Consider the following 27,232-nt stretch of genomic DNA (forward strand, 5'->3'; position numbering starts at 1 on the left):
TATTTATTACTCAACTGGGTTTTCCAGTGCAGTGAGTTGAAGGTGTGAGGCCGGTTACCAAATCCGAGGTTCAATTTGACGAGAAATGGAACTCGGGTCACCAGGTTCATAGTGCATTACGCTAATCACTCTTCCACCGTAGGCTCTGCCGCTAAGATGGTTTATAAACCAAGCACTAGTCTCAGCACATCATCCCTGAAGCAGTGGTGGCGTTGCTGATCATTTGTACGATTATGTTTGCTCCTCGTCCTGTCTTAGATCTCGGCCCAAGATGGAGCCGTGCTGTGGAGAGTCGCTGCTGACGGCAGACCATGCCGAGTTCGAGGTATCTGCGCACAGAGTGCTTGCTTACACACAAAGTGCTTGCCACAAGAGAACCACAATACCTTGCTGATCTCGTCAAAGAGCATAAACCATCGCGCGAACTCCGGTCATCCTCGCAGTAGCGGCTTTAGACTGGCCATCGAACAAAGACACTCACCGCATCGCGCGCTTTCAGGTGCACTTTCGTGGCCGTCTGGAACGCTCTTCCTTCCGTTATTAGGAAGCCACTGGAGCTAAGCACTTTTATATCTAGATTGAAAACTCATTTGTTTAGAACTGTTTATTTTAGTTTGCTGTCCTCCGCACCTCCGATTTAGCGCGGTTGGCTACTTGTGGTGCGAAAGAAGTTGAGCATACTTACACGCAGAACCATCGGGCACAGCGACAGCCAGAACACCACCGCTTGGTTCCCACCCAAGCTTCGCTACAGTCGCCGGGCAATGTAACACTCGCCGGCAGTCAGAGGTGTTGCGGCGGCGTGGTGTTGCGGAGGTCATGGCGCCGAGCGCACTTTCTGCTCGGCGCAGAGGCTTGTGCTTTGTATCCGGCAGGCCGCTCTGGTAAATACTGCGGGTGCATCAACTGTAAATTATGCCCCGCCCCCCCCCCCCCGAGTTTCTTCACGGTGGTCCGTTAATAGATTCCCATGACGTCGTTTAAAAAGAGTAGGCCATGTTGCGCCGGCGTCGGGGTTCCGAATTTGGCAACAATTGTAGGATGACCCACGAATTTCTCAACTCGGATTACACACCACAACATCGGCCCCCCTGCTCTAAAACTATTTGATGTTCCGTGAAACCGAACGACCTCCTTCGTGACAGCCTTGTGCCGTAAGAACGGCGCGACGTACCAAACGTTCTTACCGATCATTATTCGTGATTATCCCGAGTGCGATTCCGGGCTTCCGCCTCCCCCGACTAATGCCATGCTCGTACTCGACTCGTACTTACGCGCGCGCCGGATTAATTCTTAGCAGCTCCTCACTCAGTGACTGGGTACCCATGCGACCGCATTAGACGTCGGCAGGTCGTCCCGAAACATTTTACAAGCAATAAACATCTTAGGAGCGAAGTTAAGAGCTCTAAGGAGGAAGATCTTGGGGAGAGTTGATAGGAGTAGCCAACCAACCGTGCTAATCACACCTCCGATTAGCACAGTTGGCGACTTGCGTGCGTACGTACACACTTACAGACGACGCGCTCACAGTCTTCACCCCCCACTCTACGTGTGTAAGGAGTTAAATAGATTTTCATAATAGAGTTTTGTTGGGTTGTATCGCATAAATATATCAATGTGTCGTTAAACCCGCTACCACCCGACACAGCCAACTAGTAAGGGTCGTCACGTAAACAGAACGTGTCAAATTCCTCACTAATACAGCACTAGTGTATAGTGTAGTGTATTGTGTATAGTAGTGTAGTGTATAGTGTAGTATATTGTATAGTGTAGTGTATAGTGTAGTGTATAGTGTAGTGTATAGTAGTGTAGTATATAGTGTAGTATCCTAGTACAGCACACCGGTGTGTTGGAAAGCCAAGCCACAACATTTACAATCTGAGTACGACGTTTCGCCAGTAATTACAACCAGCTTCATCAGGCGACAGCCAGATCGGTGGAGAAGTCCACCTGTTTCGTTTCTTATATAGAGGCGTAGATGTGGTGATCTAACCCAAAAAACCTCTCATATGTATGATATTGTTCGCGAAAGCCTACGTTTTAAATAGATTTTCACTTGCATTACCCGTGTGCGTTGGTTTTATCTGTGTGTGATTCACAGTCCGCGCTCCGCCCACTCGGGTCAAAAGTCAAAGAGTGATTTGCTGCTCAGATGAGCATTGAGGCGGTGCTCGTTTCATGTTTACAGCCGCCCTTAGCCAGTTGTGGAAATTCCCCATTCCTGTGGCGGGGGGCGAGTCTTATCTGTAGAACAATGGTTGTTGATCTTCTTGGTTCTTTCGGTAAAGTCACGTAGAAGGGAAGTAATAAAATAATAAAACTAAAACATAATAAAAGAATTCTCAAGACGTTTCAGCCACAACGCAAGCAGCCATCCTCAGGTGAAGACCAGGTTTTTCATTCAGACGCTGTCTCCCCGACAGACCTGGTCTTCACCTGAGGACGGCTGCTTGCGTTGTGGCCGAAACGTCGTGAGAATTATTTTATTATGTTTTAGTTTTATTATTTTATTACTTCCCTTCTACGTGACTTTACCGAAAGAACCAAGAAGATGAATCCCTGCAGTCACGAAAGCTTGAAATCGAAATGGTTGTGGACTTCCCCAAAGGGTATTGCTCATTTTATCCACCCCAGACGGATGATGGGCTGTGTCAACGCCAAACCAGGATGTGACCTCGCAAAGCATTGTGATTGCGAGCCACCTGATCTTCTGCTGAGCCACTGACTCCCCGTATTATCTCGGATAGAAACCGTGAGCTGGCCGCAACATCGTGGAGCGATTTTATTTGAAGTAATAATAATCCACAAATATTTCGCCCAAGAAAATCCCCCGACGGAACGTCTCGTTTGACACGCGCGTGAGCAAACGAGCGATGGCACCGCGACAAACACTTGGAATCTAGGACTCGCACGGCGTGCGTTCATACGGCGAATACCGCACTCGCACCAAATGCATGAAGAAAGGATATCCATAAATAATTAAGCGATGCGCACCGCCGCTTCGTGTTAAATGTTCCCTGGGTGCAACAGTTGTCAATGTTATTCCGGGTGAGCTGTAATTCAGAGTCAGAATCTTTATACTGGAGGAATCCGATGAGCTATGAAGCTCTTTATTTATTTATTTACACATGTCCGAGTTGATTAAAGGTTTAAACAAGCCGAGACCGGCGGTACGTTTGAGTGCGTCTGGGCGATCGTTCCACGCGGTCCAAGCATCTCTGCGTCGTCGTCGGCTCTTCCTCTCTCGTTGCGCTCAAATCGTTTTAAGAAACCGTGCGAGCGACGAGCTTATTAAGTCGATCCGTTGCCCGTGGGAGTCTGACGTCCCCTGCGCCGCCGCGCGTCTCTTTGCCTCCCTCTCCGCAGCTGACGATGCCGCTGCCCGTGCCAGACACCATGAACATCAGCTACATCTGCGAGTCGGCGTCGCGCCTCCTCTTCCTCTCCATGCACTGGGTCCGCTCCATCCCGGCCCTCGCGACACTCGGGTGCGTACCCGGCCAGTGCCGTGGGCGCTGTGCCGCCATTGCCGCCGCTCTCGTACCCCCCCCCACCACCACCCACCCCTCTCCCCCCCCCCCCACCCGTTTGGTTACAGCAGTGGGAAAGGCAGAAAGAACTTCGCAAAAGCTAAAAGTAGGCCGCTCGCTAAAGGAGAGAGATGATGGGAATGCTCACGAGGGGTCGCCTTTTTCGATGGGATACATTTTCGTGCTCGTAATGTGTGTGCGCTGACCTGTGCGGGAGAGAATGTCTTCTTATCAGTCTTATTCCTCTTGTGTACCTCGTTGAATCTCGTGATGCATTTTCAGGAGTGTCCTGCCAAGTTTTCGCAGTAAGGGGGCGATGTTGTTGCTGCCTGCGTGTGATCCAAATGTAGTTATTTGCTCGTGTATATTTCAGTTGAGTAATTGACAATTCTGACCGTGATGCCAGCAACGCAGTGCTGGCTATTTTTTTTTTGCGAACGACGTCACGAGATCTTTTGACGTTCCACCATGCGTGAAGCAGACGGTGCAAACAACCGCCAACAAATAACCAAGAGCGGCCCCTCGGTTTACAGCCGTTGGCGTCTGCAGCAAGCGGTGAACCCGCTACCGCTTGGCCGTGTCACCGCTAAGAGACATGATGACGGTAGTGATTAGGGAATTCTAATTTTAATACATTCTCTATACTCGTGATGCGTACATCCGAGTGTTGAAGCTTATTTATATTATTTTTTGCCAGTGTCAAGATGATGAAACAATAGGCTTTCACCCTTTTCCGGCAAAGAATACAGGTGTGAAGATCTTCTTGGTTCTTTCGGTAAAGTCACGTAGAAGGGAAATAATAAAAGTAAAACATAATAAAATAATCATTTTTATAAAATAATAAAAATAAAACATAATAAAATAATAATTATTATATATTTTTTTTATTATTTCCCGTCTACGTGACTTTACTGAAAGACCCGAAAGAAGATGAATCCCTGCAGTCACGAAAGCTTTACATCGAAGGTGTGAAGATGTTCGCGAGCGTTAGAACACGCCGCTTGAAATGTGCGCGCACTTCCAGCGGCACGTAGGGCGGAGCGAGGGCGCGATGGTTAGCGAACCGAGCCGCGAGCCCACCCATCTGAGTTCGATTTCCACCCCCCCCGCCCGCCCCCCCCCATCTCCCGTGGTCGGTGGCGTTCTCAGGCAGGAGTGCTGCACGGGACTGGTGCGTGCGTGTTGGAACGAGCTGTTCACGCTGGGGCTGGCGCAGTGCGCCCAGGTGATGAACCTTCCGGCCATCCTCGCTGCGGTCATCGCGCACCTCCAGAGCAGTCTGCAGCAGGGTAAGGGGAGGGACGCGTGGCGCCGGACTTGCAGGCATGACTGCTGCAGAGGCGTGCTAGCGCGCGCGTGCGTGCGTTTACAAATGCGGTAGTGTAGCGGTTGGCGCGCTGCGCTACAAACCCGGCGATTTGAGTTCGATTCCGGCTCACGGCCAATACCGGTGACGATTATCTGAACCGGTTCTGGGCCTCCCCTAGGTTGACTCAGCCTTAAATGATTACTTGGTGCAATGTGTAAACATCGCCACACGGGAGACAAAGGCAGTCGGGCGCGGTGCAGACCACCCACCCTTTTGTGTGCCGTGCCGGCCTTCAGAGTTGCTCGCTAACAGCACTTTCACAGAAAGTCTGTTCAGGCTATGAAGGGGATCTTTGTGTAAAATTCAATCATTTCCCATTCAGATACGCTCATTACCAATGCTATGGACTCCCACTACTGTAGATTCTACAGGTATTACAAGGCCATACAAAACACAGGAATAATATAATTAAACCTGCAGAACGCCAACTCTTCCAAGTTGCGGGAAGGCTTGTTTAACTCACAAGAGACTAACCAACTATCTCTTTTCATTTTGCCAGGTAAGGCCCACTGAGCTTCTAGCTCTTTTTCAAAAAGTAACCTGACCGCAATGATAGCTCAACGAAGTGGCATAGAATGTGAAAATGTATAGCAGCCAGATTCTCTAAATGCGTGATGCTGATTCTAATTGTGGAGGGAAAAACCGCGAACATGGGGAGAGAGACACGCAAACTCCCAAATATACAGCAGCAGGCGTCAGGGTTGGAATCAAACCCACGACCTCCTGTGTACCAGGCGAGGCAGTTAACATCTCGCCACCGCAGCGCCTTATTAGTGGAGTTGGTTAAACATCCCAACATAAGTGCACAGAACTCGGGCAATTGTTGACGACAGTTGTAGTTGCCTCCCAAGCACTGAATCGGCTGAAGCCTCCCGTAAGTCACGTGACTTGTCTGCAGTCACCCCCACCTCTTAATCCCCCTCCCCTCTCATCTTAATATCTCGTTTCTCTCTCACTAAATCACCTCAACCCTCCCGTAAGTCACGTGACTCCTGCGTGGCCACCCCCGCTCTGAACCCCTCCCCTATCGCCGTGCCGCCACCCACTGTGAAAACAGACGCCGCTCCTCCTCCGTGTAGCAGCAGCAGCAGCAGCGTTGAGGCCCTGATGAAGCCTGTTCCTCTCGATCCTCACCTCTCCTGACTCCTGTTTGCTCCCGTTTCTCCGTTACCTTTCCCATTCCTTTCCCTCGCATTTCTCATTCAACCCGATGGGCTACAAAGCTCCTTTTCACAGATGTCCAGTAGGGGCATGGGGTAAGAACGTTACAAAAACAAACAGTACAACAACAAGATGGTAGTGCACAGTACAAGAAAGGTAAACGTTTCTACCGTATTTAGATCCTTTTCTCTACTCCCCTTCCCGTGGGGTTCCACTTGGTGAATGCGAGGGTGGAGGGGTAAGCCCTTGATGGTGTGCATGCGTGTGTGTGCATGCGTGTGTGCGGGTGTGCGTGTTCCCGCGTGGGGAGCGGTAGCGTAGCGGTTAGCGCTACGCTAAGCTACGAACCTGGCGACCCGGGTTCGATTCCCGCTCACGGCCAACACCAGTGACGATTATCTGAACCGGTCCTGGACCTCCCTTAGGTCGACTCGGCCTCAAATGAGTACCTGGTGCAGTGTGTAAACATCGCCACTGGGGAGACAAAGGCGGTCGGGCGTGGTGCTGGCCACTCACCACTTCGTGTACCGTTCCGGCCTTAATAGGTGCTCGCTAACCGCACTTGCCCCTACAGTCTGTTAAGGCTACACGGGGGATCTTTGTGTGTGTGCGTGTGCACGCGTGCTCGCGGCGCGTGCAGACAAGCTCCCGGCGGAGCGCGTGAAGCTGGTGGTGGAGCACGTGTGGAGGCTGCAGGAGTTCTGCCACAGCATGTCGCGGCTCGGCGTGGACGCGTTCGAGTTCGCGTGCCTCAAGGCCATCGTGCTGTTCAGCCCAGGTGGGTCCCCCGCGCTCAGCCCCACCCAGCCGCGCACCGCCTGCAACGTCAACGCCACGCCACCGTCACCGATGCCACCGTGACAACCACCCACCAACGCCACCAACGCCACCGACGCCAATGCCACCGTCACCACCACCAACGCCACCGTCACCACCACCCACCACCAACGCCACCGTCATCACTGCCACCGTCGCCACCAACGCCACCACCACTACCAACGCCACTGTCACCACCAACGCCACTGTCACCACCAACGCCACCACCACTACCAACGCCACTGTCACCACCAACGCCACCGACGCCAACGCCACTAATGCCACCGTCACCACCACCAACGCCACCGTCACCACCACCCACCACCAACGCCACCGTGTCCACCACTACCAACGCCACTGTCACCACCACTACCAGCGCCACCGTGACAACCAACGCCACCGTCATCGCCACCGTCACAACCACCACCACCAACGCCGCCATCACAACCACCACCAACGCCGCCGTCACAACCGCCGCCAGCACCGCTGCTGCAACGACCACACCTCCGCCTCCTCTGCCACCGCCACTGCCACCACCAGCGCCGCCGCCACTGCCCTCGTCTGCCCCCCTTAATTCGCACGGCGCAAGTTGAGCTCTACTTTCGCTGAGCACCTTTCCCTCGCCGAGGGCGGCATTGGACTTTGCCATCGGTGCACCGTGTGACCGCAAGAGGGCCCTCGCGCTCACGGAAGCTCGCTCCCTCGAAATTAGAAACGCACACAGGTGTCACCAGGTTCAGGTTGATGGTAACCCATGACATAATAACCTCGGGGGGTGTAGAACCGTTTTACTTATTGACGAGCCTCCTACGGGCCGCGCTTTGACTCGCGCACACTCGCCTCGGCACTGTTCGATCATTATCTGGCCGTCACGCACCACGGTACGTTCGGTGGGTGGCCAGCAGCACGCCCGGCTGCCTTTGTCTCCCCAGTGGCCATGTTTACACACACCTGCACCAGCTACTCATTCGAGGCCGTGTCGACCTAGGGGAGGCCCCAGGGACTGGTTCAGATAATCGTCACCGGTGTTGGCCGTGAGTGGGAATCGAACGCCGGTTCCCCGGGTTTGTAGCGCAGCGTAGCGCTAACCGCTACGCTACTACCGCTCACTCCACTTCCTAACCCCCCTCTCTACCGCTGACCTGCAATGACCGCTAGGTGGCAGTGAAGCCACGGCTGTGGATGGCGAGATCTGTGAGCGAGTTTGCGGGATTGTGTTGAGTGGCTCTCTTTTCTATTGACATCGCATCGGCAGACAAAGATATGTTGATTTGAAATCGTCGTAGTGATGGTGATCGCCTGCGAAAGTGCGTGCGCAGTCGTGCGTATGCGATGATGTTGTGCATGTGTGTACATTTTGTGTGTGTGTTCACGCGTGCATGTAGCATCGTGCGTATGCAATCATACATTTAGAATTGTGAATGTAGATTCATGCGAGCTTTCACAATGGAGCATGTACAATGTTTCGTGTAGAGTTGGGCGTGATTATTTTGCTGCGTGCTTCCATCACGCTCTGCGTGCAATACTGCCTGTGTCCTGGTGAGTGTACAGGAGTGCGTGCGTGAAACTGCGTGCGTGCCGCATGTGTGAGGAGCGGTAGTGTAGCGCTGCACTTTGAACCCAGCGACACAAGTTTGATTCCCGCTCATGGCCAACCCAGTGATTATTATCTGGGCCTCCACTAGGTCGACTCAGCCTCAAATGGGTACCCAGTGCGATGTGTAAATATCACCACTGGAGAGACGTGGTGCTGGCCACCCACCCCCTCGTGTGCCATTCCAGCCTTCATAGATGCTCTTGAACAGCACTTGTCCCAAACATTTTGATTTAAAGCTTTCGTGACTGCAGGGATTCATCTTCTTGGTTTTTTCGGTAAAGTCACGTAGAATGGAAATAATAAAATAATAAAAATAAAACATCATTTTGATTATGTTTTATAATAAAAATAAAACAATCATTTTATTATGCTTTATTTTTGGTGTGCAATGGTGCGTGTACAATAGTACGTGCGTGATGGTGTGTGTTTCCGTGCGTACCCTTAGACCACCCGGGGCTGGTGAACGTGGAGCAGATCAAGCAGCTGCAGGAGAGAGCCACGCTGGAGCTGCGGGGATACATGGAGTCTGCTCATCCCGACGACAGCACCAGGTGGAGCCAAACGGCCTCTTCTCCCAGCCTCTCCCTCACCCGACCTCTCCCGAACGCCCCAGAACTCTCCCTTGCCTCTCCCCAGCCTCTCCCGACCTCTACCTGCATCTCTCTCCCAGTCTCTCCCTCATCCGACCGCTCCCAAACGCTCCATAACTCTCCCTTGCCTCTCCCCAGCCTCTCCCGACCTCTACCTGCATCTCTCTCCCAGTCTCTCCCTCACCCGACCGCTCCCAAACACCCCAGAACTCTCCCTTGCCTCTCCCAGCCTCTCCCTGCGTCTCTCTCTCAGTCTCTCCCTCACCCGACCACTCCCAAACGCCCCAGAACTCTCCCTTGCCTCTCACCAGCCTCTCCCGACCTCTCCAAGCCTCTCTCCCTCCTTCCGGCGCTCTCATTCGCGAGACAAAATGAAACCTCATCTGTCAGGAGACGGGTGTGACATCACACAAATAAATTACAATCAACTTTTGAATGTGTGGCGGAACGTGTTTAACACTATTGGTACCTCATTTGCCAGTAAAAAATATGATAATTGTTTTTTTTACCCTTTTAGCTGCCAACAAAACTGACACCTTTTTTACGAGGAGTCGTATGCCTTTTGGCGTCATCTGGTCCAACCCGTGTGAGACTAGGCTCTAATGAAAGCTGTCTCGGGTGTGGACCAATCAACTTCAAGGACAGTGCATACATTATCAGAGTTGTGTTTTTTGTTTGCATTATGACTGCAGGTATTGCGGTGAAGCTTTCGTGACTGCAAGGATTCATATTCTTAGGTTTTTTCCGGTAAAGTCACGTAGGTAAAACATCAAAATTAATAAAAATAAAATAAAGATCACGACGTTTCGGAGGCAACACAATTCTCCGTCATCAGCTAATCTGGCTGTGACGGTCCCACCTGATGACGGAGACTTGTGTTGCCTCCGAAACGTCGTGATCTTTACTTTATTTTATTTTTATTAATTTTGATGTTTTACCTACGTGACTTTACCGAAAAAACCTAAGAATAGGTATTGCGGTCTATGCAAACATGACTCCTTGTAAAAAAGGTGTCAGTTTTGTTGCACGATTCACAGTGCCGGTATCACAACTCATGGTATTTTTGTCCTTTTTCCCCAACCACGGCGTGATGCCGTGATGAGACGGAGAATGTAATCGGACCTCTCGGAGGGTAGTCCCAACCCTCCGGCCCCCGGACACGTACATGTGCATACGTGAGCGTGTTTGTGTGCGTGCGTGTGTGTGTGCTGCACGGGATGGAGAAGAGATGGAGCGATGTGGTATGAGAGGATATGGAGCTGAGTGGACTTGCCAATGACTAATACCAGCGGTGTCAAGATCGGCCTCTGTGGAGGAGGCTCGTGTAGGACGCTGCTACGCAGTTTGAGGCAGTCTCCCTCGAGAAACAACGGAGGGCAGAGGAGCGACGCTCACAACAACGAGCGGGTCGCCGGGTGGCTAAAATGCGTGACCTCTTGCCAGCGGGCGCTCGACACTTCACGTGGCCTTAAAGTGCGCGTAGCCTTGCACTGGCGCCGTGATGACGTCACCGCCACTTCGTGGCGAGTGGCGGTTGTTGTGTTGTTGATGTACTGGGGATATTTGTGCGCGCGTGCGCTCGTGTACATGTATACGCGTGTGCGCGTGCATACCCAGGCTGCTGCGGCTGCTGCTACGCCTCCCCGCGCTGCGTCTCATGAGCTCCGCCGTGACGGAGGAGCTCTTCTTCGTGGGCCTCATCGGCACCGTGCAGATCGACAGCATCGTCCCCTACATCCTGCGCATGGACTCCGACGACTACAAGGTGTGACCTCCGACCCCTCCCAGCGGCACCTCCGGACCCGGATCTCGAGTGCACGTGGAGCAAAGGAAAAACGGAGAGAAAGGAAACGACGAATGACCGCCGCCCGCCCCACCCGCCCGCCCGCCCGCCCAACTCCTTCTTCCTCCTCCACCGAATCTGACAACTTGTGACTCTTGCGTCTCCTCCTGCATCGGCGTAGCACTTCGGACGCTCTCCACCAAAAGAGAGCGAATTTCCGGCCCCATTTTTAATACCGTGTGAGCGTGCGTGTTCGTGCACCGCCTCTTCTGGCCTCTCCGCAACACTCCAGGCACCTCACCCCCTCCCCCCACCGCCGCCCTTTCCCCGCCGCCGCCGCCGCCGACAACCGTCGGGCAATGGGATTGTGAACGACGTCGCAAGGCAGCGGCGGCGGCCTTACGCTTGATTTTCCCCGCAGCCCGCAGCTAAGAAAGACGCGGCGAGCTGCGTTTACCCTCCTCCTCCTTCTTCCCCCGAAGATGACGAACGTTAAACAAGCAGAAACAGAACAGGGGGGACAAAAAAAAAGACAACGCAAAAGTTACCGTGATAATGAAAGCAAAACAAGCAAACGAAAACAAAGCCTGCTCCTACGAACATACTCCTCTCGGAACGAATTTCATTTTTGTTTTTGCTAGACTCGTCCAAAGGATTTTTACAGCCGGAAGTTCGCGCGCGGGGGAAAGGTGGTCGAGGAGTTTCATTCAGTCGGTAGTCGTGCCCAGCTCCTCTTCGGAACGCTTATTTGGTTGTCGTTGCCACCGCCGCCACGATTTCCTCTCCACCCGCAAGCCTACGACGGGCACGGCGGGAGAAGCCGTGGGAACACGCGGAGACTTTTCTTCTCCATCGCTTCCGCTGTCAAACGGCATCAGGAGGTTATTTTTTTTTCTTTGCTGAAACGACGCGGCGCGATTGTGCGTTGCTTCTGAAAAACTGTGCACCCACACGCACACGCACGGCGGCGCACCCTCCACACACGATGTATAGTTTTTAAATTAAGAAACGTACGCTTGCACCCTCTCTAAGCAGCATTTCACGCAACGCACCCACTCATACCCCCCCCCCCCCCTTACCCACTTCTCCTCGGCCTCTCCTGACTTTTTTTTGCACTTTGGAAGAACGTTACTGTTTTATAATCCGAAGAGCCTAAATCGCTGTAGACTACGTATACAAAAATATATATATATTAAACAAACAAAAAAACTAAAAAAAATCACGGGGGAGAGAGAGAGAGAGCGAGCGAACGAGAGAGAAGAACGGAACGTAAAGATGAAACCGTGCGGCAACGTTGCGAAGGAAGATGCCGGCTTCCTGAAGGCGGAGCGATGACGGGACAAACAGAAGCACGCGCCGCGGTCGTTTTGAACAACGGCGTCGCTGCGGCAAACACGAAAAGGTTTCAAAAGAGAGGGGAAATCATGGAGAGAAGAGAAAATAAAAAAACAAATCGTCGGCCCTTTAATGCGCGGCACTCATCCTCCTGCACTCGCCCTCCTCCCTCCCTGGGGGGTCACGGGGTCAGCGTTAGCATTGCACTTATTTTTCGCTTTTAGTCTTTTACGGGGGACGCGCGGGGAAGCGGAGACTGCGCGCGCGCGCGCCGACTCTGCCACTAACGAGGGGTGAGAGAGACGCTGGGAAGGGAAGGGGGGCGGCACGGCCAGCCACGCTCGCTGTTTTCCGCTGGCGTTCGGCTTTTCCACCACCGTTTCGGGAACTCCCCTCCCCCTGGGTTCCAATCTTGTTGGAGGGTCGACCCGGCCCGTTGTTGCTTCCAGGGTGGACAAAGTAAAGTATTGCTTTTCCTGTAAGGATCCCGCCCGTCGGGCAGACTGTCCCCTGCCATGGGATTGTGGAATTTACACCGCTTGGGGTCTTCTTGGTGGGTTTTACCGGCGCAGCTGAGTGCCCCCCCTCACCCCGGCCAACCCCTCTCCCCGCTCGTTTTGAGGTTGGCTTCCGGGTGCTCTGACGCAGGTGGCGCCATCGTGGTGGCGTTGTTGTCCTGGTCGTGAGCTTGCGGGGGTTTCAACGTTGACCCTCCTGGGGTTGAACCGATCCCTGCGTCCGTTTTTTTTTGTTTTTGCCAAAACCGCCTTTCCCAGGCCCCCCCCCCCTTCCCCCCCCCCGGCAGAGCCGGTTTGCGCGCCCGGCCCCAACGCTCGCCCGCCGCGTCCCCGTCCCCGTCGTTTGTAATTATTATTTTTTACTACGAAAAAAAGGAAAAAAAAAATGATATATATGAATCGCATGTTTGAATTGCACCTTTTTTTTCCTATAGCACAACACAAATGCACATCGCTGTCGGGGGGAGGCCCTTCTCCCGCGTGCGCATTCTAATTGTCATCGTCGCCGTTGTCGTCGTCATCGTCGCCGCCGTCATTATTATTATTGCTACTATCACCTTTTACTCGCCGCTCAAAGACACACGTGTTTCTCGAGACGCGTGAGATGCGAGCGAGGGACTGCGAAGTTAAACTTTGCACTCCCCGCGCCACCGGCGCTTTGCGGTCAAAGGTGGGGGGGAGAGGAATCAGATTTTTTTCTTCGTGGGGCATATTTCGTTGCATTTTTATTTTATATATATATTTTTAGAAAACCCCCCCCCTCGTAATTTTCACACGGCGGCTGCCACCGCTGGCGAGAGCGTGCAGAGCGAAGAAAGGCGCTGCGGGGGTTTCGTTGGCGATGGTTACATTCCATTGAGCGCGGCAGTTCGGGGAGGTTACGGAACGGTGAGATGAGTCGTGGGGGTCCCGACGGTGCGTTACGGAACACCGGCTGTGTCCCGCTGCTGCTGCTGCTGTATGCAAGTGTGCAGCCGAGCGTCGCTGCGTGCGTGCGTCAGCCAGGGTGTGGGGCGCGCTTTCGGGAAGAGTTCACACGTGTGGCGTGGCTTCTGTGTTTGCTCCACAGAGCGTTGCGTTGTTGTTGTTGTTGTTTTTTTACATCGTATCGTAGTCATCGATAATAATAACATTATTATTACGACTGTGTAGGTTTTTTTTTTGCGATTCGGCTGCAGAGCTGTCCGATGCATTCTTCTGGTCGTGCCGCCTGCCGTTCTTTGTTCACGATGTCTTGACGTTTCGGCGCACGCGGCTGGGAGCTCGTTCAGGAACTGTGTTTTTGAACGCGTCGTGGGTTTGGAATTATTTTGGTTCGCTGAAGGAGACGCAGTAACAACCCGGGAACGCCGTCGTCGTCGTCGTCGTCATCAGGAGTTTTCAAATTGCCCTCGATAAGCTCTGTTGTTTTTAGTCACTTGCTGCGTTTGCCTGGATCATGTGATGCCTTAGATCCTACGAAAACGAGGGCCGAGTGGCCGATGGAAAAACAATCTTTTGTACGTCTCACGATGCGTGCTTTTGGGACGCGCTTTGACCCCTCTGGCAACCTCGGGTCGCAGAGCCAACGGTTCCATCGGTCGTCCCCCCCCCCCGAGCGATGAGGGGCGAGCAACAACGACGATAATTACGGCCTCGCGGATGCTTCGTGTCGTTTTTTAGTTTTCAGAAAACTAAGTTCAGTCCTAATTAAACGTTTCTTCGCTAACGGCGGCGATGTTTTCAAATCGATGGAATTTCAAAATCCAAACGGTGTTTTATTTTCTTCGTACTTTCTTTTGGTCGCACTGGCATTTGAGCACCTTGGGAGGTTCGCCGTCACTTAAAGAGGCGAGCGAGCGAGCGATGAGGAGGAGGAGGAGCGCAGAGCGGAGGGTCGCTCCGCGTTTGATGCAGACGGACGCGCGGACGGACGAATGCACGCGCACCGCACTCGCGCAGACAACAAAGATGCAGCCACGCTTGTACCGACCGCGCGTCGGGTTGTGCCGCTTGTGCCGCCGAGTAGCTCTCTCACTCTCTCCCAACGCAGTCCCAATTCAGGGGGCCCCGAGCACGCCGACGCCGTCGCCAGGCGCGCGACGTGTCCCGGCCGGGGGCGGATGGGGGGGAGGGGGGGGCGAGCTTGAATTCCAGCGTTAAAAAATCAACAGAAAACATTCTCCTCCGCCACGTGGAGCGAAACGCCGCGCCGAGCGACACGCGGAACAACCCGCAAACGCGCAGTAGGCGGGGGCCGGTGGAGATGGCGACGATGGCGACGATGGCGAGTCTACGCCGGACCCCAACCTACTCGCGGTTTTGCGTTCTTGAAAAGTGTCACGTTGCCCGCCGCGTGCTCAATCGCGTCCCCCCGGGTCGCCCTGCGGTCACGTCGGAAATTTCCTCCTGAAGTCGCACTTTTTGTTAAATACTTAGCGGGAACGGAAAGGGGGGGTGGTGTGTGGAGAGGCGACGATCGGTGCCGTGCCGGCAGCTGTGGTTCCGTACACCCCGGTGGGGTGGTGGCGAGTGGAATGATGCTTCTGTTTGACGATTAATGTGGACGCTTGAGCTCACGATGCACGCGGTCAGGTTGTGCGCGGAAGCGCTGATGGGGGTTTTTGTTTGGGTTCGTGTACGTGCTGGGGGCGGAGCGGTGGAACGGCGGTTAGCGCAAGCTGCGCTGTGAATTGTGCGGCTATAACGCGCGCTGGTCGGTGAATCCGGCACCCCGCGCTTCGATTTCCGGCACCCACGGTTCGATCCTGAACGAGAACGGAACCCATCCTGGGCGCACCGCCCGTTGGCCAACCCGAACTGAGCAGTGTGGCGAAGTTTGGTTCAAAAACAACGCCCAATTTGCCGTGGAGAGCCCTTCATCCAGCGGTGAATTGATAATGGTCTTCAAATTATGACTGTCACGTATAAGGGAAATAATATAATGATAGTGTATTATTATTTTATTTTCTTGGTTCTTTCGGTAAAGTCACGTAGAAGGGAAGTAATAAAATAATAAAAATAAAACATAATAAAATGAAATAATTCTCACGACGTTTCGGCTACAACGCAAGCAGCCGTCTTCAGGCTTGCGTTGTAGCCGAAACGTCGTGAGAATTATTTCATTTTATTATGTTTTATTTTTATTATTTTATTACTTCCCTTCTACGTGACTTTACCGAAAGAACCAAGAAGATGAATCCCTGCAGTCACGAAAGCTTTAAATCGAAATTTATTATTTTATTATTTACCTTCTACGTGACTTTACCGAAAGATCCAAGAAGATGAATCCCTGCAGTCACGAAAGCTTTAAATCGAAAAATTCTGACTGTCGTTCGTTGCAATTGTATGTTGCGCGATCATCTTTCAAGTTGATTTTGTTTCTGTATCAACCAAGTGAGGTGACCAACACGACGCCGGCATGAGGCTCATTTTGCCGGGTCACCGAAAATGTCGCGTGAGGCCCCCTCGCCACGCTTCATGCTGCGCGGTTCAACTTTGAACAATTCGTTGTTTTTTTTGGCACATTGTTCCTTGCGTCAAACAAAAGGTCGCAATTTGGGATTCAATACGATACGATTCGTTCTCACCCCTTGGATTCGACAACCGATTGGTTTGGGCTTTTATTTTTGTTAACGTCGCTTTTCGGTTATTTGTCACGGTGTGTGTAGGCGTCCACGAGTCGATTCAAACTTCGTCGTCAACCGGTAGCGCCTCCAATGGCTGCGGGCGGTGGGGGGGGGGGGCTGAAGCCGATCCGATGACCCTGTACAACTCGAGAAACGGAACAAAAAACCCCCCATTATTGAGCGATTCAGCGTGCTTGTTGCGAGCCCCCTAAGAATCCACGTTAATTCGATGCATCATTCGACCCCTGGCACACGTGTGTGCGACGCGTGTGTGCACACCACTCCCCCGCCCCACGTCGCCGACCCACAGTGGGGGTGACGCTTTGCTCTGGAGGTCGTGGGTTCGATCCCAACCTTGACGCCTGCTGCTGTATATTTGGAGTTTGCCTGTCTCTCTCTCTCTCTCTGTGGTCGCGTGGATTTTTCCCTGGTTTCTTTCCCTCAAGATTTAGACACACGCGATAAGCCGCTTCGTTGAGCTGTTATTTGTGATGGCCAGGGGTCGCTTCTGAAAAACAGCTACATCGCTCAGTGGCGCCTTACCTGGTCAAATACAAAATAGTCTAGTTCATAAAAAAACAACTTTAGTTTTCAATTTTCCTTACCGAGGGCCAAATAGGACTTCACACGCCTTTGGCGGGCAACCTCACGTGAGCACTCCTCGCAGCCGTGCGTTCGCGTCATCGCTCGTTTATAGAAACGCGCAAAAAAATCCCGCGCGTCGACCAAGCGCAAGGAGGCGGCACTCGCAGTGAGGGAAGTGACCGAGCGCGTGGCTCTCCAATTATAAAAAAAAAAACACGGCATCGTAGCCAGGTGGTGAAAGACGTTGACCTACTCCCCCCCCCCCCCCGCCCCCCCCCCCTCTAGCGAGCGCTCGATTAGTGCGGCTGAGGAGGTCTCTGCGGTGACGGACGAATGTCATTCACCGCCCGCGGGGAAGTGGCAGGCGGCGCCGCGTGCGAAAGTGACATCTTGGGGCCGTGTCGGTGGGTCCCCCGTTGTGCCGTGGTGGTTCCTTCTCCTCCTGCTGCTGCCGCTGCCCTGCTCTAGAAGCCGGGTGTCGAATCCTGCGACGACCGTGTCACCCCCCCCCCCCGAGTCGGTGTGCGTCCTGGGCGAACCCCGGGGTGGTGGGGGTTGTGTGGAGGTCGTTGGCTCCTCACTCCCCAAGTTTGTTTTCTCCTTCCACCCCCTTCACGAGAGGTTTTTGTTGGTCGTGCCGTAGCAATCCTAGCCACCGCCCCCCTCCCGCGTCCCCCCCGCCGAGACGATCTAAACATTTTCACGGTGGGGGGCCCGCGGAGGGGTTCGGTGATCGCTGGGGTGCGACGCCGCAAGCGCCGAGGATATTTCTCGGCTCCATTCCTCCCCGTTGCCCGGTGGGAAACTCGATGTTTTCCCACCGGGCTCGATGTCACGTCATTGTCATCGGTTGCCGTCTCTCCGCAGCGCCGCATCGAAGGCCCCTCGCCCGCCCGCGGTCCTGCGACGCAGCGGATCCGTCTCTCTCTCTCTCTCGCGGTCCCTCCCGCGCGCAAGCTCATCTCGTCGCTCCGTCTCCGCGGATGCGGCGCCGTCGCGCGCCGTTCCTTCCTCTCGTTCCTTCCTCTCGTTCATTCTCCTCGTTCCGTCAGCTTGACCCCTTCCCGGGCACGATGCTTCCCCCGGTGCGGTTTGTCCGCGATCCCCGATCCTTCCGTCGGAGCAGCGAGCCGGCGCACGCAACAGCCGGTTTCAACACTACACGGGCGCGGACTCTGTGCCCCACGGTGATCGGTCGGCGAACACGCGCAGGGCGATCGGGGTGGTGATGTCGTTGTGCGTCCGATGAAGTGGCAAGTGAGGTCCGATTGTCCACCCTCCAGACCTGTCCCACCCCGACCCTCCCCCAAACCTCCCGACCCCCGTCACCTTTTCTGCTTCGATGCCTTAAAATGCTTGCGCGGAGTTTGTGTGGCAGTACTTTGTGTTGCTGCGTTTACGGCTGTCTTCAGCTATACCTTTTCGAGCATTATTTTATCATTATTGTTAATGTTATTATTACTTATTATATTTACAAGCACCCTAGCATGAAATGCTAGCATGACCTATTCTTTGAATAAGGCAGTTATGACTGTCCGCTGTACATAGCTTGGCAGCTACATTTGATATACCGTATTAAATAATAAACGACTGCTCAACAGCCAAGTGTGTCTCGGATGTGTGTGGATGCGAGAGACGCTGGCCACCCACCCCCTCGTGTGTCGTGCCACGACCTTCGCAGGCGCTACTCGCTAACAGCACTTGCCCCAACAGTCTGTTAAAGGCTATCGGGGGGATCTTTGTCTTGTGTGTGTATGCCCGTATGGGGAGCGGTGGTGTAGCGGTCAGCGCGCTGTGCTAGGAACCCGGCGGCCCGAGTTCGATTCTCGCTCACGGCCAACACCGGTGACGATTATCTGATACAGGTCCTGGGCCTCCCGTAGGCCGACTCAGCCTCAAATGAGTACCTGGTGCGGTGTGTAAACATCGTCACTGGGTAGACAAAGGCGGCCGGGCGTGGTGCAGGCCACCCACCCTCTCGTGTGCCGTGCTAGCCTTCATAAGCGCTACTCGCTATAACAGCGCTTGCCCAAACAGTCTGTTAAAGGCTATAGGCGGGGGGGATCTTTGTCTCGTTGTGTGTGCGCCCTTTAGGGTTCTCATTAGCTCACCCTCCCGGCTTCCCAATCAATTTGAGGGACGTGGGTGCACAGCGCCAATCTCGCTCGATGACGCGTCCATGAAAGTCCGTGTTGAGTGAGTGGGCGAGTGAGCAGGTGTGAGTGAGTTGATGAACGAGTGAGTTGGTGAGCGATTGGAGAGTGAGTGTGTGCGTGAGTGAGTGGCTGAATGGTATTTGACCGGTTGATGATAATGTTTAGGTTGCTTCATATCGCGTCCGTACGCGATATGAAGCTCACGGTCACTGGAGATCTACAGTCACGTGGGAAGGCAGCCAGGCGGCGAGCCAGCGCTGAAGTTGTGCCCAAGCTCTGTGCTCCTCTACATATAGTATTATGTTATTTTAGCCAATGAATACGTTTTCCACAATAGGCTTTTTTGTGTGTAAAATCGTGTAAATATGAATGTCGTCGTTAAATCCGCCACCACCAGACACGGCCAATCAGTGAGGTTTGTTGCATCAACGGAACGTGGCAATTCGTTACGAGTTCAGCACGAACCGGTTGTGTGTTGGAAAGTCGGAGAATATCGGCCGCGAAAGTCTGCGTGTTCAACTGAGCGAATGTTTGTACGTGTGGGAGGCACCCGGAACATCCCGAGTAAACCCCACGCGTGTGCGAGCCGGGCAGCAATTGTTGCCGCGTCCAGATTGAAGTCCACACTTTTGCTGAACCCCTGGCGAGCCAGTGCCGGATTAGGCTGTAGTATATGTTATAAATGGGCCCTAAATTAAAAAAAATATACATTAACATTAAAAACAATTTTTTTTTTCTTGCATAGTAAAGTAATTTAAATTTTTTCATTTGCTATACAGCCGGATAATACGACAAATCGCTAACCTTAAACACCCGGTCCTTCATAAAAGTGGAAGGCGGTATAGTACTATAGTAATAGAGCAAGTGCAGAATCACTGAACCGGAGTTGATAGCTTGAAAGCATCTAGCGCGGGGACCTTGGAAGTGCGGGGCCCGTAGCTACTACATATGCAGCTACTACACGTACAGCTACTACATATGCAGCTACTACACGTACAGCTACTACATATGCAGCTACTACACGTACAGCTACTACATATGCAGCTACTACACGTGCAGCTATTACACGTGTAGTAGCTACTACACATGCAGCTACTACACATGTAGCTACTTCACGTGTAGTAGCTACTGCACGTGAAGTAGCACGAACTGGGCGATCCACCGGACACCTCGCTGCTGCCACTGCTGCTGCCGCTGCCTCCACAGCGTTGGGTCACTGCAGGCAGCCCACGTGACGCAGCGGTAGCGAGCACGGGAACAGGTGAGCGAGCGGGCGAACGAGCCGAGTGTGTGTGCAGTGGATGGACAGGAAAGTGTGTGAGTGAGTTGGGGAGTGAGAATGTTGGCGAGCGGGTGGGTGGGTGAGTGGTAGGGTAGCGGGCGGTTAGCGTGCTGCGCTACGACTAGTTCGATCCCTGCTCACGGTCAATACCGGTGTTAATTATCTGAACCAGGTCCTGGGCCTCCCCTAGGTCGACTCAGCCTCAAATGAGTACCTGGTGGGGTGTGTCAACATTGCCACTAGGGAGACAAAGGCGACCGGGCGTAGTCACTGGCAACTCACCCCCTCGTGTGCCGTTCTGGCCTTCATAGGTGCTCGCTAACAGCACTTGCCCCAACAGTCTGTTACAGACTACACGGGGGGTCTTTGTGTGTGTCTGTGAGAGAGAGTGGGCGAGCGAACCAGTGGGTTAGCCGGATTATCCTTCGTAGCACAAGTAGCTACACATGCTTACGGCTCCGCACTTTCAAGGGCCCCGCGCTAAATGCTTTCCAGCTATCAATTTCGGTTCAGTGATTCTACACTTGCTCTATTACTACAGTACTATACAGCCTTCTACTTTTATGAACGACTGGGTGTTAAATGTTAGCGATTTGTCGTATTATCCGACTGTATAGCAAATTAAAATATTATAACTTTACTATGCAAGTTAAAAATTTGTCTTAATATTTACGTTTTTTTTATTTAGGGCCCCTTTTATAACATGCTACAGGCCCCGCACTCGCTTAATCCAGCACTGGGTTAGCCGACAGGCGAGAGAGAGAGCGAGTGGGCGAGCCGGCCTGCCCTTACCCACTGACCAGATGACTTTCAGGACGCGTCAGTACCCACACTTCACCCCACCACACGCGACCCGCCGATCAAGCGACTGAACTGCGGCGTCGCGCATCCGTGCTGCTGGGCGCACGGACGGACGGGTGGACCTGATGGATTTGAGAAACTCGCCACCCCGTTGTTGAACTGGCGAACCTCTGGATTGTAAGTCAGGTCCGCGATGTTACTGCCCCATTAACAACCACGACGACAGCCCTCGCTTAAACGAACAAAAAATGTTAAATATCTACATCCTATTTTTGAGAGCCCCAAACGAACATCGTGTGGCACGTGGGGTCCTGTATGAGCGAACCCATGGACACACCACAGAGACCCATCGACTCGTCGCGCACCACATTCACCCACCCACTCATCCACTCACGCACTCACCAAACCACTCACCCATTCAGCCACCCACCCACTCACTCATCCACTCGTGCACTCACCAAACCACTCACCAATTCAGCCACCCACCCGCTCATCCACTCACTCACCAAACCACTCACCAATTCAGACACCCACCCACTCATCCACTCACGCATTTACCAAACCACTCACCCATTCAGCCTCCCACCCACTCACTCATCCACTCACACACTTACCAAACCATTCACCCATTCAGCCACCCATTCACTCAAAACACCTGCTCACGCACTCACCAAACTACTCACCCATTCAGCCACCCACCCACTCACTCATCCACTCACGCACTCACCCACCCACCCACTCACCCACCCACTCACCCATCCACTCACCCACACGGCGCACGCAGGCAGGCAGGCAGGGAGCGGTGTGGAAGCATCAATAACTGAGCGCCGTCTCTCTACAATGGAATTTTTTATTGGAAAGGACACTTGAATTAATGATGGAATGATAGATTGAATGAATGAACAAATGAATCATTTAGGTGGTGGTGTGTTGGGGGGTTGCTACTGCATTGCCCACGACCGCCGTCTTCCAGTCTCGTGCGGCGTAGCCAACGGTGTACGTTGAACCGTGATCATGGGAGGTGCGGTTGGTCGGGGAAGGACAGCAACACTAAAGAGCAGTTCTAAAGAAATGAGTTTGTCGATCTAGATGATGATTTAAAAAGTGCATAAGCTCCCAGTGGCTTCCTAATGTCCGAAGGAGGAGCGTTCCAGACGGCCACAGAAACAGCGCATCTGAAAGCGCCGCGCGGCGCGGTGACCGCCACCGTCTGTGTTGCGACGGCGAGCTGCCAAAAGCCACCGCCGCTGCTGCTGCTGTTGCTGTCACTGCTGCTGCTGTTGCTGTCATTGCTGCTGCTGTCACTGCTGCTGCTGTCACTGCTGCTGCTGTCACTGCTGCTGCTGTCACTGCTGCTGCTGTCACTGCTGCTGCTGTCACTGCTGCTGCGAGGATGACGAGCGGAGTTGGCGTGGCCCGATGGTTTCTAGCCCCTTGACGAGATGGAATCGAAGGTTGAGCGCGGCTCGGTTGTGGCGAGCCACTTTGCGTGTCTGTTGCGTGCGCAACGAGTGCGACCTTAGAGGAACTTTCTGGAAAGTTCCAGGACGATCGGCCAGGGGTGTTGTTGTTGTTGTGACACGTCGTCGTCCACCCCACTCCCCCAGACTTTCTGCAGAGAAAGCTCGGCACGGGTGTGAACGTGTGCTGCAGGTTTCAGGAACTCCACCTCCGAAACAACACTCCTCGCTCACCGGAAGACGCGGCGCGGGAGTCCCGCGTGCACGCGCGTGTTCACCCAGGAGGAATCGTCCCCCGCCGAGTCAGTCCAGAAGGACCCTTGCCACGTTCGGGCGGGTTCCTGGCCGAGCCCTCCTTGCGGGAGGGAGCGAAATGTCGTGGTCAAGCATCGCCCTTCCCGTTCCCTTCCCCCTTAGTGCGCGCCGCCGCTTACCTGACATTTGCTCGCCCGGGATAATTGACGCGGTGGCGTCGTCGTCTCCCGAGAGGCGGCGAGGAGGAGGAGGAGGAGGGGGAGGAGGAGGGCAGGATGGATGAGCCAGACGGGTGTCACGACATCTCTCGGCTTTCCCGCGAGAGGTCTCGCTCGCTCTCACCCACGCCCACCACGACGCAACATCGCGAATACCGCTGGTCCTCCCCCACCCCACCCCCGCTTAGCCCGCGGCCTGTTGATCGCACATCTGGTTCTCAAATATCAGCTGTCAGATTTCAGATCACGGATCTCAGCTGTTGGAAATCAGCTGTCAGATCTCGGATCTCAACTCTCAGATATCAGCTGTCACATCTCTGGCTCTGAGGACTCAGATGTCAGATCTCAGATGTCAGATCTCAGCTTTCGGATCTCAGGCCTCGGATCTCAGCTGTGAGATCTCGGATTCCAACTGTCGGAACTCAGCTGTCAGATCTCAACTGTCAGATCTCAACTGTCAGATCTCAACTGTGATCTCAGTTGTCAGATGTCAGATTTCAGCTGTCAGATATCAGCTGTCGGATTGCAGATCTTAGATATCAGCTGTCGGATCTAAGGACTCGGATCCCAGCCATCAGATCTCAGCCGTCATCTCAGTTGTCAGATCTCAGCTCTCGGATATTAGTTGTCGCATCTCAGTGTCTCAGATCGATCAATTATCGGATCTCAGCTCCTCAGATCGATCAATTATCGGATCTCAGATCCTCAGATCAATCAATTATCGGATCTCAGCTCCTCAGATCTATCAATGATCGGATCTCAGCTCCTCAGATCTATCAATTATCGGATCTCAGCTCCTCAGATCGATCAATTATCGGATCTCAGCTCCTCAGATCTACAATTATCGGATCTCAGCTCCTCAGATCTATCAATTATCGGATCTCAGCTCTTCAGATCGATCAATTATCGGATCTCAGATCCTCAGATCGATCAATTATCGGATCTCAGCTTCTCAGATCTATCAATTATCGGATCTCAGCTCCTCAGATCTATCAATTATCGGATCTCAGATCCTCAGATCGATCAATTATCGGATCTCAGCTTCTCAGATCTATCAATTATCGGATCTCAGCTTTTCAGATCTTTCAATTATCGGATCTCAGATCCTCAGATCGATCAATTATCGGATCTCAGCTTCTCAGATCTATCAATTATCGGATCTCAGATCCTCAGATCGATCAATTATCGGATCTCAGCTTCTCAGATCTATCAATTATCGCATCTCAGCTCCTCAGATCGATCAATTATCGGATCTCAGATCCTCAGATCGATCAATTATCGGATCTCAGCTTCTCAGATCTATCAATTATCGGATCTCAGATCCTCAGATCGATCAATTATCGGATCTCAGCTTCTCAGATCTATCAATTATCGCATCTCAGCTCCTCAGATCGATCAATTATCGGATCTCAGATCCTCAGATCGATCAATTATCGGATCTCAGCTTCTCAGATCTATCAATTATCGGATCTCAGCTCCTCAGATCTATCAATTATCGGATCTCAGATCCTCAGATCGATCAATTATCGGATCTCAGCTTCTCAGATCTATCAATTATCGGATCTCAGCTCCTCAGATCTATCAATGATCGGATCTCAGCTCCTCAGATCTATCAATTATCGGATCTCAGCTCCTCAGATCTATCAATTATCGGATCTCAGATCCTCAGATCGATCAATTATCGGATCTCAGCTTCTCAGATCTATCAATTATCGGATCTCAGCTTCTCAGATCTATCAATTATCGGATCTCAGATCCTCAGATCGATCAATTATCGGATCTCAGCTTCTCAGATCTATCAATTATCGGATCTCAGATCCTCAGATCTATCAATTATCGGATCTCAGCTCCTCAGATCTATCAATTATCGGATCTCAGATCCTCAGATCGATCAATTATCGGATCTCAGCTTCTCAGATCTATCAATTATCGGATCTCAGATCCTCAGATCGATCAATAATCGGATCTCAGCTTCTCAGATCTATCAATTATCGCATCTCAGCTCCTCAGATCTATCAATTATCGGATCTCAGATCCTCAGATCGATCAATTATCGGATCTCAGCTTCTCAGATCGATCAATGATCGGATCTCAGCTTCTCAGATCTATCAATTATCGGATCTCAGCTTCTCAGATCTATCAATTATCGGATCTCAGATCCTCAGATCGATCAATTATCAGATCTCAGCTTCTCAGATCTATCAATTATCGGATCTCAGATCCTCAGATCTATCAATTATCGGATCTCAGATCCTCAGATCGATCAATTATCGGATCTCAGCTTCTCAGATCTATCAATTATCGGATCTCAGATCCTCAGATCGATCAATTATCGGATCTCAGCTACTCAGATCTATCAATTATCGCATCTCAGCTTCTCAGATCTATCAATTATCGCATCTCAGCTCCTCAGATCTATCAATTATCGGATCTCAGATCCTCAGATTTTTTAATTATCGCATCTCAGCTCCTCAGATCTATCAATTATCGCATCTCAGCTCCTCAGATCGATCAATTATCGGATCTCAGGTCTCGGATTTCATCTCTCGAAACTCATCTGTCAGATCTGAGCTGTCAGCCGTCATCTCAGCAGTCAGATCTCAGCTGTTCATCTCGGATCTCAGTTCTCAAACCCACCCCCACAATTACAGCTTTGACCCTCGGTCCATGTCTTTAATCTGAGCGTCTCAACTCTCCAATGCCCCCCCCTTCCCAGTATCCATCAACTCTAAAGTCCCATCTCTACCCGTCAACTCGGAGGACCTCCTTCATCTGGAACCTCAATTCGCTCTCTGCGACTGTTCGATTGCCGAAGACTGCCGCTCTCTTGCCGAGTCATGGGGAGTTTTACTTCCCCGAACCGAGTCCATTGAGCGAAAATAATCTCTTTTTCAAGTGGGACTTTCCAATTCCCTCTCTCTAATCCATAATAAAGGTTTTTTGTTGTTGTTGTTGTTGGGGTTAGATTGCGTGAATATAAATGTTGTCTCGTTGAACCCCGACACCACCCGACGCAGCCAATGAGTAAGGTTTATCACGTAACACAACACGTGCCGATTCGTCACTCGTACAGCACGCCCGTGTGTTGGAGAGTAAACCCACACATTATTTTGTCAAGGCGCCCTTTCCCCCCCTTCCAACCCAGCTTAAATATATGCTCCAAGCATGGTGCTGTTTCATTCAGACGCTGTCGCCTCGACAGACCTGGTTTTCACCTGAGGACGGCTGCTTGCGTTGTGGCCGAAACGTCGTGAGAATTATGTTATTATGTTTTATTTTTATTATTTTATTACTTCCCTTCTACGTGACTTTACCGAAAGAACCAAGAAGATAAACCCACACCAATTACAATCGGCGTGCTCTATCTGTCCACTCCCACTCTGTCGGTCCACACTCGGCCCTCTGCAAATCAACGTCCCCTTACCCCCAACTCTCCCAACTGATGCACTCCCCAATCCTGTGACCTCGACATCTGTTGAAGTCGCTTCTGCGCGTGTACGTTGAGGCTTCTTTCGCAACCGTACAAAGCCAACCATGGCTACTGGTTAGCTGATCAACAGAGACGCCCCTAGTGTCTGCAACTCTCAACTCACTCTCTTCAGATCAACTCACAGTGACGTCTTCTCTCCTCCGATCAACTCTCCCCAAGATCTTCCTCATTAGAGCTATCTATCTCACGAGACCTACTCAAAAACTATAAACTTTTTTTCATTTTACCGGGTGAGGCCCCCACTGGACTACTATTTAGCTCTAGATTTGAATTGATACAGCTAATCTGGCTGTGACGGTCCCACCTGATGACGGAGACTTGTGTTGCCTCCGAAACGTCGTGATTTTTGTTTTTATTTTATTTTACTTTCTACGTGACTTTACCGAAAAAACCTAAGAAGATGATACTATTTAGCTATTTATTTCAGATGATAGCCCAACGAAGTGGCTTATCATTATCCCGTGGAAATGTATAGCAGCAAGATACTCTAAATGCGTGATGTTGATTATAAATTTGGAGGGGAAAACCGGAGGACCCGGAGAAAAACCCACGCGACCATCGGGAGAGAGACACGCAAACTCCAAATATACAGCAGGCGTCAGGGTCGGGAACGAACCCACGACCTCCTGTGTACCAGGCGAGGTCGTTAGCATCTCCCCCTGGGGGTTGACAGCTACA

The 27,232-nt window shown here is 52.3% G+C and overlaps 1 protein-coding gene across 2 annotated transcripts in view; it reads left to right on the forward strand.

Annotated features, from left to right (window-relative positions):
* The window catches only part of LOC144731237 (nuclear receptor subfamily 2 group C member 2-like), an 87,277-nt gene extending 76,333 nt beyond the window's left edge, over positions 1-10,944 (forward strand). For both annotated transcript variants that reach the window (XM_078612254.1, XM_078612255.1), the window contains exons 10-15: positions 259-325; positions 3,367-3,488; positions 4,680-4,819; positions 6,701-6,838; positions 8,919-9,024; positions 10,681-10,944. In XM_078612254.1, coding sequence (XP_078468380.1) covers positions 259-325; positions 3,367-3,488; positions 4,680-4,819; positions 6,701-6,838; positions 8,919-9,024; positions 10,681-10,834 — 727 coding nt within the window. In that variant the 3' untranslated portion in view covers positions 10,835-10,944. The remainder of the gene's footprint in view (positions 1-258; positions 326-3,366; positions 3,489-4,679; positions 4,820-6,700; positions 6,839-8,918; positions 9,025-10,680) is intronic.
* The last annotated feature ends 16,288 nt before the right edge of the window (positions 10,945-27,232 follow it).

This window comes from Lampetra planeri, chromosome 38, assembly GCF_965212315.1.
Source record: "Lampetra planeri chromosome 38, kcLamPlan1.2.h2, whole genome shotgun sequence".
Classification (NCBI taxonomy): domain Eukaryota; kingdom Metazoa; phylum Chordata; class Hyperoartia; order Petromyzontiformes; family Petromyzontidae; genus Lampetra; species Lampetra planeri.